This window comes from Eptesicus fuscus, chromosome 16, assembly GCF_027574615.1.
Source record: "Eptesicus fuscus isolate TK198812 chromosome 16, DD_ASM_mEF_20220401, whole genome shotgun sequence".
NCBI classification, from domain to species: domain Eukaryota; kingdom Metazoa; phylum Chordata; class Mammalia; order Chiroptera; family Vespertilionidae; genus Eptesicus; species Eptesicus fuscus.
The window spans coordinates 26276526-26288850 of record NC_072488.1 but is presented as its reverse complement, the minus strand read 5'-3'; the positions used below and the strand labels follow the sequence as shown (position 1 = coordinate 26288850).

Here is a 12325-nt window from a genome sequence, read left to right as displayed (position 1 = left end):
CAAACCGTGGCTCTCGAGCCGCAGTTTGCCGACCACTGCACTAGCAGGCTGTGAGCTCCCAAAGGCAGCCAGCATGTCTGTTTCGCTTATCACAGTTTCCTTAGGACTGAGCACATAGCAGGCACTCAACACATACTTATTGAATGAATGATGAAATGGATAAGGCAGATTTAGAAGTCAGTGCTCACCATTTTTACAAAGATATGCATAATTAAAGTATTGACAGGCAAAATGGGCCAGTATCTGGGAATTGCCTTAAAATACTTAGGAAAAAAAGAAGTATGGAAACAAGGTAAAACAAGATTGACAAATGTTCATGACAAGTGATGGGGAGATAAGGGTTTGCATTCATCTCTCTACTTTTGTGTATGTTACAAAATTCCTTTTAAATAAAAGAGAAATAACTACAAAGTTTGTACAGAAAGAGGCCTGGCAGGAAGAGGCAGCATTATGACATAAATATATTAAATTCAGAGTTCAGTAATTAGGCCAAAACCGGTTTGGCTCAGTGGATAGAGCGTCGGCCTGCGGACTCAAGGGTCCCAGGTTCGATTCCGGTCGAGGGCATGTACCTTGGTTGCGGGCACATCCCCAGTAGGGGGTGTGCAAGAGGCAGCTGATGGATGTTTCTAACTCTCTATCCTTCTCTCTTCCTCTCTGTAAAAAATCAATAAAATATATTAAAAAAAAAAAACAGAGTTCAGTAATTAGGAAGATTTGAATAATAGGGAATATGTAAATAAAAATGAAGCATTAGAAAGAAAAGAAAAGCATGTCAAAGGCAAACATTATGCCAACCCATTAGCCCAAGAAGCTAACTAAAAGCTGACTGAAAGAAGGGGTAAGTAGTACTTAGTGAAGACATGGAAAGGGAGAATTGAAAGAAGTACTGGAGTTGCTGGAAATTAATAATTTATCCTCCAAATATAGAAAACCTGAGGAACAGAACTGGATGCCCCAACCGAAAGGCTCATATTACAGTATGAATAATCTGGGCTCTGGAATCAGACTACCCTGGTTGAATCCTGGCTCATGTACTAGCTGTGTGACCATGCATAAGTTGTTGTTCACTTCCCAGTCAGGGACATGCCCAGGTTGCAGCTCCATCCCCGGTCAGGGAATGTACTGAAGGTAACTGATTGATGTTTCTCTCTGTCTCTCTCTCTCTCTCTCTCTCTCTCTCTCTCTCCTCCCCCTAAGCATTTCTCTTGTGAGGATTAAAGCAAACAAACAAAAAAAGAGAGATGGTCGGCTGTACGTGTCTCACACGCACACATCACTGCTAGATGGTGCCCAGCAGGCAATGAGGAGCTATGTGAAGGCTTCCCATCAGGTTCTGCAAAGATTATTCTTTAGAAAGATGCTCTGGTAAAAGGGGTGGGAGGTCTGGAGTATAAGAAAGAGTAGTCCAGAAACACTAAGTGATGATGGCAGTAACCAGCAAGTTATTTGATGTTTTCCTCACAGTGCTCGGGGACCTAGGCACAGCTGCAGGGAAAACAGCTGATAGAGAACTGGAAATGGGCAGGTTGCAGAACATGAAAAGGGCAAAGGGGCTATGGACTTGAAGGGCTATGAAGAACGGACTGAGCTGACTCACCAAAGATCCCCAAAGCAGGATCCAAACACTTCATTACTGTGAAGACGGGGCATAATGACCTGCCTCTCTATGACAGGCAGCGGAGGATTTGGGGCAGAAGCCAAGGGGTTGGCTTAAGTGCTGAGCACAGAGAAGCCAGTGGTAAACTCTCAGGCAAACCATAATAAAGCATTTTGGAGGGTGATTAGCAACTGCTAAGAGAAGAGGCTCAAGGGAGATGGAGCTGCAGGCAGGGTGGTTGGGAGATAGAGAGGAAGGGGTTTCCGGAACATCTCTGCTAATCTGGGGACTTGGACCTGGAGTGAAAAGGGCCTGTGCAAGCAACTCAGAAGAAAGGAGCAATCAATATATTGAGGGCCGGGGAATGGATGTACAGGAGAGACACCCCTGAGGTGTATGCTGAAATGATACAATGTTTATAAAATAAACTAAGCGGAGCTGAAAGGACTCAGGGTCCCAGCTTGGAGTATGGTTACAAGTACCTCTCAAGGCAAAACTCAAAGCATTAAAAAAGGATTAGCCATACAATTATGGTAAATTTTGTACAGCCTACTCTAATAGGTTTCAGTTTCCTTTATCAAATTTTCATAGAGACTAAAGGTTTGACATAAGTACGAATTTATTGACATCAATTCCTTAAGCTATTATTCCAACACAGAGAGAGTTCTGAAGAGCTGAAGACAATGATAATAAACCCACAAGATCTGAAATTTGCAAGGCCCACTCCCTCTAAGAGAAAGAGAGAGAGAGAGAGAGAGAGAGAGAGAGAGAGAGAGAGAGAGAGAGAAAAGCCTTGAAAAAGAATCTGGAAACTGCTTTCAATTATAGCAAGAAGTAATGAGTTTGACAATGTAAGCATTTTATCCAGAAACATATATCTATTCCATAGATACCAAATCGATTACCATATAATTGAGTTTGAAAATATACAAAATATTTGTTGTTCTTACATACTGAAATTAAAACCTAATTTTAAAAAGTGCACAGTAAAAACAGCGTAAGGAAACCTACAATATCCATAGTATGTGTATAGTTTTCCATTTTACTGTCAACATCAAATTCTGTATTTGCCTTACTGGTTACAAATATATTTTAAATATTTCAAGGCCATTTACAACACTGACTAGTTTACTAGGTCCAACAACGCTCCAGCTTCCGGAAGGCGGCCAGCACTGGACACGGAGGCGTGGCCCTGAAGCTCCTGCAGCAGTAGCAGCTCTGGAAAGAAGTCACCAACCAGGTATGTGTAAACTATCGACTCTTGTTCTTTTTAGAATTTCCCTGGGGGGGGGGAGGGGGGGGGAGGGAGAGAGAAAAGGAAGGGGAAAAAAAATCAACAATAAGGACACAAACTTCAAGAAAAATATTTCACATAGTTTAACAACCAGGCTGTCTGGAAGCCATATTTCACTTTGGACAATTTTAGTTTCCAAGAGGAGAGATAACCTTGCATTATAAACTTTGATTCAGTAATCACAAAGTACTCCCTACTCTAAGTTTATGAGCTCTATGCCCCTGGGGACTGAGGACAGGCAATAAAAAAAAGAAAATAGAGCTATCTTGGATTTAGCAAACCTCAAATATTCCTTCTGTTCCAAAGACAAGGGATTTTATGACTTCATGAAACTGAATAAAAATTTTAGCCTACACATGTTTCTTTGTTGTTTAAAACAAATACCTTTAAAGGGTCTTAATAGATCAAATGTCAATGATTATCTGTCAAAAGGAAGTTCGGATACTGGTTGAAAACAAGCTAGAGGGGAAGATATCTTATTCCCAATTCCCTCACAATATAGACATTTGTACTTTCCAGTTTTGCTTTCTGGAGAAGTTCACTTTTTAGAAAAACATTCTCATTAAATTCCTATACTTAACTATTAAATACAAATACATTCTTTTCATGTAAGTGGGAAATGCTTGCAGAATACAAACAGTAAGAGCAAGATAATCGCAAGCAAATGGTTTCAGGATGTTTACTTGGTATCCAGTAGAGACAATATCAACTCTGCCATAAGATAATGCCTTGGCAATCTGAATTACGAATGGATACGGAGAGAAAAAAAGCAATAGGGATCATAGAATAATCAGAGAAAGGTTAACAATATATACTACAACGTGAAGAAGGATCTCTAACTCAGTGTTTTATTAATGACAGGTATTGTAAGGGCTAGATTTAAAAGTTCTGAGAGGGCTTGAAAATTCCCTAACCTCAAAGGTAGCTGCAAAGAGCTCTACTGTACTCAACACGAACCCTTCTGCATTCAGAACCACATGCCTTCCACAACTCTGGAGTCTGAAGTTCCCCTGCTACTTTCTTTCATGTGTAAGGTGCCAAACGGGCTTCCTCATATTACTCATACTAATGCAGGGGTCCTCAAACTTTTTAAACAGGGGCCAGTTCACTGTCCCTCAGACCGTTGGAGGGCCGGACTATAGTTAAAAAAAAAAACTATGAACAAATTCCTATGCACACTGCTAAGTCGGCTGCTAAGCAGGACAGGCAGTGGCGGCAAAAACACCCGGCGGGCCGGATAAATGTCCTCGGCGGGCCGCAGTTTGAGGACCCCTGTACTAATGTATGTGCTTTCTACATGAGCTAGCTATTGCCCTGCTGCAATATCAAGAGGCCAAGAGGATTAAAGGAGGCATTCTTCAAGAGGACCAACCCCCAACCCCTAAATCTCCAAGAGCTCAAGTTTCCTGAAGCACCAGTAACAGGAAAACCATAATCAAAGCCACATTGGCTGGTGACAGTCATCACATGATGTCCCAGAAAAGCATCACAGACACTCTCTGAGGTATCCAGAGGCCATCACGAAACTACCCTGAGAACACAGACTCCAATACATTACCGTGATGTATTTCCCAAGGAGACGCTAACTAAGCAGAATGCTGCCCTGCACCACCACTAGCAGATGCTAATATAAAGCAATGGTTTGTGCATCTCTATTTCCTTCCCAGTGCCAGCACATAGCAGGAACTCAATAACTGCTTGTTAAATCAATAAGGGAAGCCGTGAATTTCAAAGAGCGCAGGCTGGAGACAGTACCAAGCTGGTGGTAGTACAGTATTGTCTGAGTTACCAAAATGTGCTAAGCATCTGAGATGATGCATGGAACCAAGTCCTGGGCCCCTGAACCCTACTTTTCATGATATGTGGATATGAGTTTCAACATAAAAATAATGCCAATAGCCACTTGACCCCAGCCTAGAGGCTCTATGTGAAATTAATTCAAAGAAACATTTTGGAATTAAAAGGACAAGGCATTCTTAGGTTATATAGATGTGGATGAGAATAAATTTGCTAAAGAGGATTATTCTTCAACAGCACCATTTTAGATTCATATAAAAAAGAGCAAGCCCCATCATAAACCTCCTAAGAGTCCCCTGAACCTATAAAACAGTAGCAGAAATGCCAAAAAAGGACACAGTATTAGGGCCTTAGAAGTCAGGTCTTCTCTCAACTTATAACTCAGCCAAAGAAAGTTAATTTTACTTTTAGATAAGAGGACAGGTAAATCTAGCCCTTACAATACCTGTCATTAATAAAGGTATATATATATATATATTCTAAACACTTTAAATCTCTTAGCCTTTTGCTCCTGAAATGCACAGCAATAAAATACCTTATATTAAATATATTAAATATTCTATTGTAGAGAGCCTGCCCCCTCCCCTCCCTTACCTTACTGGACATCTTCAGTATGTCAATCTCTTCTCTTTGTTTAGACAGTGTCTCATTCATGCTGCACAGGTGGTCACTCATCATACTTAACTGACCCTCATAACTTCTCTTGGTAGTTGTCAGTTCATCCTAAATGTCAGAGGGAAAAAAGAAACAAAAATTCAAAACCCCATTAGTCATACCACTCTGAAGCTTTTGTAATTTATTTAATTTTTTTTGGAAAAAGCAATGTATCTAAATGATCTACTATGATCAATTAATATGAAGGTTAAGTCAAAGGCTTAACAAAAGAACAAAGTTAAAAGAAATGGGGAAAAAGTTTTTCTCAGCCTTCCAAATGTTCCAAATGCCTTCACAAAAATAAAAGCATACCCTTCTATGCAAGGTATAAAATTGTCACACACACAAAAAAAGTGAGTTATTGATCTTTTCAAGTTCCCGCAGGTTTTCCCAAGCCTTTGGTGATGTGGGGAGTCTGTCTCTGGCACCATCCCAGAGTTGGATGGCCCAGAGCCCTCTAGATAGGATGTTCCTTGAAAGAGGCACCTTCCTCTCTCTTCCCATCTCTCAGGCTCTCTTCAGCCCCTTAAACTCTAATCCTGTGCTTCCAGCTAATCTAATAAACTAATCTGAAACCAGAAGGAAGTGGGTGTTGCTGTGCTAATATGTTTATTCTTTGCCTGTATCATGTTTATATTTAATAAAAGTTTTCTGGAAACAAGGGTTTAAAACAAAGCAGTAAGGAGAAATATTTTGCAGCCCTACCTTTCGGTTTAGGTCAATTTTATGAAACAGTAAAGAGAAGAAACAGAGTAAAAATAATGGGACAGGGATTAGCAGGGAGGAAGAGAGAAAGAACAATGGGTAAATAAGTAGTATTTAAAGAAATGCTTTCATATTGACATGTTGTGAATCATACCACCATATATGTGGAATGAAAACATGAAATATGCTCAGTGCTTCTGTAAATACCAGTATTTTAATCCATAATTGGCAACTTTGACATAAGCAGATAAATATTCTATTGACTCAGCGAAGGTGACACTTTGTAACTAAAATATCCCAGCATTTATTTTCTTTGCAATCGTGTTGGAAGTTTTGGTAAGTCGAGAAATGTAAAGAAGTTGCATGAAGGGTATAGAGAGATGTAACTATTTGCGTTAACTACTGCATATACTTCATACTTCATTTAAAGCAGATAATGACAGATAATATTCGGCTAAAAGTGTTGTTTGTATAATGAATTATCTTCTTATTTATGAAAGTAAAAGTGATTTTACTTACCAAAGAAAGAAATGTTGACTACAAAACTATTTAAAATTAAAATCAAGTCAGAGAAACAAACACCACCACCACTTTTTACCTTACACAAGTAAGATGTTACTTTAAAATGAGTTAGAAACAAAGTGGTTAGGAAAATGTGTGTCTAGAGGCCGAATGCCACTACTTTAGAAAGAAAATGCTGACTTTGCTGCCCAAGAACTTTGAATGAAATAAACCCATGAAAACTGCTTAGGTAGCACTTATGAACCCACCTGAAGTCTGCTGATGTTCTGACTGGCCACTTTCATCTCCTCTGCCAGGGTCTCCTTGGACTTTTCAGCCAAGGCCAGTCTTTTAGAGAGTGCTCGGCACTGTTAAATCAGAAAGCATTCCATTATCACAGGGAGCATTTCCCAAAAGCACATTTACTTCAAACAAGATTATTATAAAAGAATCTCCCAAACCAAAGCCCTACCTTCCTCCCTTCCTTCCCCAAATATCTGCAGAATACCTACAGGCCTTGTACCAGACACTAGAATACACATAAGGAAGATGTGGCCCAACTCTCATCATTCTTAAATAAAACCAAAAACATTTATTACTGAATATTTTTTAAATGTATAAAATCCAGCAACACTGAACAAGAAATAGAGATATGGCACCAAGAACCCATATCAGTAATGAAATAAGACATCACTACAGATTCCACAGACTTTTCTAGTGTCAACGTAAATATAAGAGGTGAACTGAGGCAAGCTCCAAGGACCAAAAATTGAGTCTCTTTGGTAACAACAGAGAAACTGCAATTCGGGGCATGGAAACTATAGTAAGCTACAGGTGAGTTCACTAAGGATTTGGACCAAAGAAGTGGTAGGAAGCTACAGTCCAAGCACAAACTTCATTGTCTTGAGGATGGGGAGAAGCTCTTGGTGGAGGTTCATTGATCGAAGGTTGTTTCCGTTTTCTATAAATCAGGTGTTTATGGGAAATCACTCTTTCAGTCTTTAAATTTAGTTTACCTGACAACCATATGTGAGACTCCCCATTTCATATCCTCCAATTCTCTTTTAGAATGAAATCTTTTCACAATAAATATAAATGCACCTTATGGAGAAAGAAGGTAATCCAATTTAGATAAAGCGAACTAATATCCAAAATTTATTTTCTAAGACAGCCTCAAGAATAAATAGATTAATGTAGTTCCATTTGTTTATTTTTTTGTTTTATTTCCTTTGCCCAAGGAGATATATCAGAAAAAATATTGCTAAGGTCACTTTCATCATTTTAATAAGGAAACAGAATGTCTACTAACCCAAGCTCATCGATATTTTTTCCTAGCTCTAATCCAACAACCAGTGGTTGCGAAAAACATAACAAGTTTTTACATTTACGCAGGATTCATTTATACTCAGACTAGACAAAAAGGAAGTGGTTATTTCAAACATTATCAATCGTGTCTGACCAGGCAATATAGATCCTAAGATGCTTTTCTTGTGTCTTAAGTCCTTTATTAAAGACCACATTACAGGAACAATAAATGCTTTACAGTCCTGCTCTACAAATTATGCTCTATCTATATGGAAAAAAAAAAAAGAATAAAAGTGAGGGCAGGAATGTAAAGGTCCCATTTGTTTTTTTTTTTTGTTTGTTTGTTTGTTTTTACCAAACCTAGGCTATCCAGAGACAGAAGAAAAAAGAAAAAATCAATTTCACTCTCTTGTTTAAAGAGGGTCTGCCATTAAAAGGATCACTAAACTTTCTGATAAGGCCCAAAGACTGTCAAGGAGGATCTATTGAGACACATATGAATGCTTTGTTGACATCAGATACTCAGAGGAATCATTCCAGTAAAGTCATATGGGGACACCACTTCCTGTTTACAAATGAGGAAAAACTAGGACAATTTAAAAATTCTTGTATCACAATCGTGCTGAAGACAAGCAAGTTTCTGGGAAATAAAACAGCCTCAAAAACCCCCACTCATTTCAGGAAAGCTCAGCCAAACACCCTCTGTTAACCAAACATCTGTGTGCTCAAGCACTAAGCCTGAAAAAGAGGGAGAGAGTTTTACAAGGTAGATGGCTTCATGAAGATAACAATCAAGTCAGGGACACCAGCTCAGAAGGCAAGTAGGGATCCAGATAAGGACATGACTGTGTGCTGCACCGAGTGGCTCAGGTGGTAGGTACTCCAGCAGTTCCGTTGTAAGCCATCCAGTCTGCTGCCCTCCCATCTTCTAGAGCCCTGCAAGCTGTCCCTGTTGATCCACTCATCAAACAGGTATGTAATGGTTGTTTGTGAACAACACTGAGAGGCACATCATTTATTTTAGCAGGAAACAAGCCAAGCAACTGGCTGCCCATCAACTTCTCCATCTCCATGGTTACTGGCGAAAATCACAGTCAGTTCCAATAAAGGATGTTGTCTTTTTTTTTTTTTTTTTTTTAAGTTTCTTTAACAATTACAGCATTATAATTCTCTGTTTGACATCTATAGCTGACCTTTAAATATCAAGTTTCATATTGGAGACCTTACAGGTATTCTTATATGTTGAGCAACATTCACTCTACCTTATCATTTGTTTCTTACTTTTTGATAGCGGTACCTTCTTCCTTCATTTTCTCCCCTTCTAATCTATGAATTGTGTATAATTTTATTGATTATTTTACATAGTGTTTTTCCAGTTCTCTTTAAAAAATGAATTATTTAGTGAGGAAAGAAGAAACTATAACAAAAAGTAAGATTTTATATTTTTAAAGGTTGAAAAAGATTATATTTTTATCACAGAAACTAATTTCAACAAACTAATTTCAAAGTCACTCAAAAATTGGAAAGTACTTTTTAATAAAAGGAAAAGGGCATATTTTATTTTTTTAATTTTCCTATATAAAAATTCTTTGGCCAATAGCTGTCTATAACTATCTAAAACAAGTAATCTATAATAATAATATTCCAAAACATGCATGACCATCAGAAAAGCTACCTATCAGTCTCAATTATGTTTTAGTAACTTGGAAATGACAAATCAGTCCTATATTTACTGAAATGAAAATTTTTGGTTGGTATGCAGACCAATCAATACGAACTCCAACCAAATTCATGGATGAATAGATACTGACGTCTCTCTTCTAGTGAACAGCAGGAGACCAGGACAGTGACCTAATTCCTGAAGGGGTTAGGAACAAACCACCAAATCTAATTAACTCTCCACTCACCTCAGCATAAAAATGCACTGACTTGCTGTCAGCCAGCTGTAGCTGAGACGTCAGTTCCACTATCCTTGCCATGTAGTGATTTTTAATTAGGTCTTCACGAGATTCCACATCTGGAACCTAAATAGAGCACATATAACTAAATAAATGAATGCCAGTGAGATGAAGCAGTTCTAGAAAAAAAAATTAACATCACTTTAGGATAGAGAAGAGACAATATTTTGTACACTGTCATTTAAATTTGATGGGGAATCATAGTTTTTTTACCCCACAAAGAAACTTGAGACAGGACAGGCAAATGAATACTCCAAATTTCCTTTTTTTTAAAATATATTTTTATTGATTTCAGAGAAGAAGGGAGAGAGTGAGAGATAGAAACATCAATGATGAGAGAGAATCACTGATTGGCTGCCTCCTGCCTGCCCCACACTGGGAATCAAGCCCACAACCCAGGCATATGCCCTGGCCAGGAATCAAACCGTGACCTCCTGGTTCATAGGACGACACTCAACCAGTGAGCCACCATGGCCAGGATCCAAATTTCTTTTTTCAACACCCTACCTATCTCAGAATGAAGCTATGGCTTCAAGAAAACAGAGCAGAAGTGAGGTATTGGGAAGCCCTGGCGCCATGTCCCTCCATCGCTTCATTAACCACAAACCTGACTTTTAAAATTTCCATCTGTCTGATTCCTATGTCCCCTTCTAACTGGAAGAAGGCAAGGAAAAGGGACATGTATTGGAACCTCTAAAATCTGAACATTCTTTTCCCCCCAACATTATCTTAAATCAGGCTCTAATGCTCTTAAAGGATGCTAACAAATTAAACTATTTCTATAATGAACAGTTACGAGCCTTGTCCCAGACTAGTATTTCTTCTAGTTACTATAGCAATGACACACTATTGGATTCAGTTAAAAAATATATGCAGAGGTTCAAGATTGCCTAAAGTATAGAGCCAATCAGGAAAGCAAAGAATTTAACTTTGTGGTTAAATTCTGAGTGGTAAGATGCTTATTTATAAAGTTACATCTTATAATATTTCAAAACTCTAATGTGCAAACCTCTGTGACAAGCCAAGTCTGACCTGGGTTCACCCACTGGAGGGCTGGACACAACTAGCAGACACACTGTCCATCAAGGCCTGCCCAGTGGGAGGGCTAAAGGCTCTCAGCCTCACCCAGCATGCCAGCCAGCTAATGGCCACATCTTGTCAAACTGCCAAGTCAAGTCATTCAACGAGACATTTACAAAGCAGGCTGTAATTTGCTGGTGACAGTTAAAATAGAACCAAAGAGAAAAGCCAAATGGATCCACTGATGGAGGGAAAAACACTAGTTCCACATTTGCTAGAATGGTCAGAAAACACACTTAGACAAAGCTGATTGTTGTAAGACTTTGTCAACAAGCATGCAGCCCGATATTTACTAACAAAACAACATGATGCCAAGCACACTTTACCTCACTGTCAGATGTCCTGGTTAAAATCCCAATCTAGAACATAAGGAAAAGAATTCTTTAGAATACACTGTTTACATTTCAAACACAACAATTTAAACAATGTAATATTTTCTCTTCTCAGTTCATACTTGTAAAGCACACTGGGCCTGGAGTACTAGGTCACCCTTGGATTGTGTTTTACTACGAGGAAGCAGTACCTGCGGACAGGTAACCACATTTGCTATTTCTGCCAGGAGGTGGTAATGGATGATGATCATCACTATTTCCTTTAACAAATGCTGTTAGTCATTTTCGTCACTGAAACCAACAAATTGGGAAGAGACAAGAGCTTCTGACTCCCCTTGTCATTTCTGTGCTTATTTCCAAAGCAGTAGCTGAGATGGTGACCATCATAACAGAACATTTCAAACAGAAAATAAAAACACACACATACACACACACACACACACAAAAAAAAACTGGCTGAAAATTCAAAAGAAGACAAAAGAAATACATGTTTGATACAAGTTGTTATATCAATAAATATTCATTTCATATTTAAATCAATGAAAATGTAATTTTAGACACATTAAAGTGCTGCCAGGCTTTTAAAGCTTGTTTTTTTATGGATTACGACTTCGAAAACAGATAGTCATGCCCTGGCTGGCGTGGCTCGGTGGACAGAGCAATGGTCCTCACACCAAAGAGTCACAGGTTCGATCCCTTGCCCCAGTCGTGTCTCTCTCTCCCTCTCTCTCTGACACCCCCCCCCCCACTCCCTTCCACTCTCTCTAAACATCAATGGAAAAAATAACCTCAGGTGAGGATAACAAGAAAATAACAACAAAAAAGATAGTCATGATTACTAGATTAAGGTTACTGTTCATGTGCTTGGGCACAATAACTTTAAAAAGCTACTGGAAACTCAGTTTCAAAGGATTCTGCTCATCAGAGATGATACCCAATAAACAGTTTTCACAGATTCTAAATAATATCCTCAAGAGTATTACTCTGAAGAGTGCGCAGTGTATCCACTAAACTGAACGTGTGCTAATGAATATTATGCCCACCTAGCTCTAAAGGGTCTTTTATAGGACATTTTTTCCTTAAAGAGCCATAATTTTCT

At 38.8% G+C, this 12325-nt stretch overlaps 1 protein-coding gene across 1 annotated transcript in view; it reads right to left on the bottom strand.

Moving 5' to 3' along the window:
- Window positions 1-2217: 2217 nt before the first annotated feature.
- PPP1R21 (protein phosphatase 1 regulatory subunit 21) overlaps window positions 2218-12325 on the bottom strand; it is a 54006-nt gene continuing 43898 nt past the window's right edge. The window contains exons 18-22 of the mRNA XM_054728212.1: window positions 11221-11253; window positions 9764-9880; window positions 6821-6919; window positions 5286-5414; window positions 2218-2881 (exon numbers count right to left, since the gene is read on the bottom strand). Coding sequence (XP_054584187.1) covers window positions 2852-2881; window positions 5286-5414; window positions 6821-6919; window positions 9764-9880; window positions 11221-11253 — 408 coding nt within the window. The 3' untranslated portion in view covers window positions 2218-2851. The remainder of the gene's footprint in view (window positions 2882-5285; window positions 5415-6820; window positions 6920-9763; window positions 9881-11220; window positions 11254-12325) is intronic.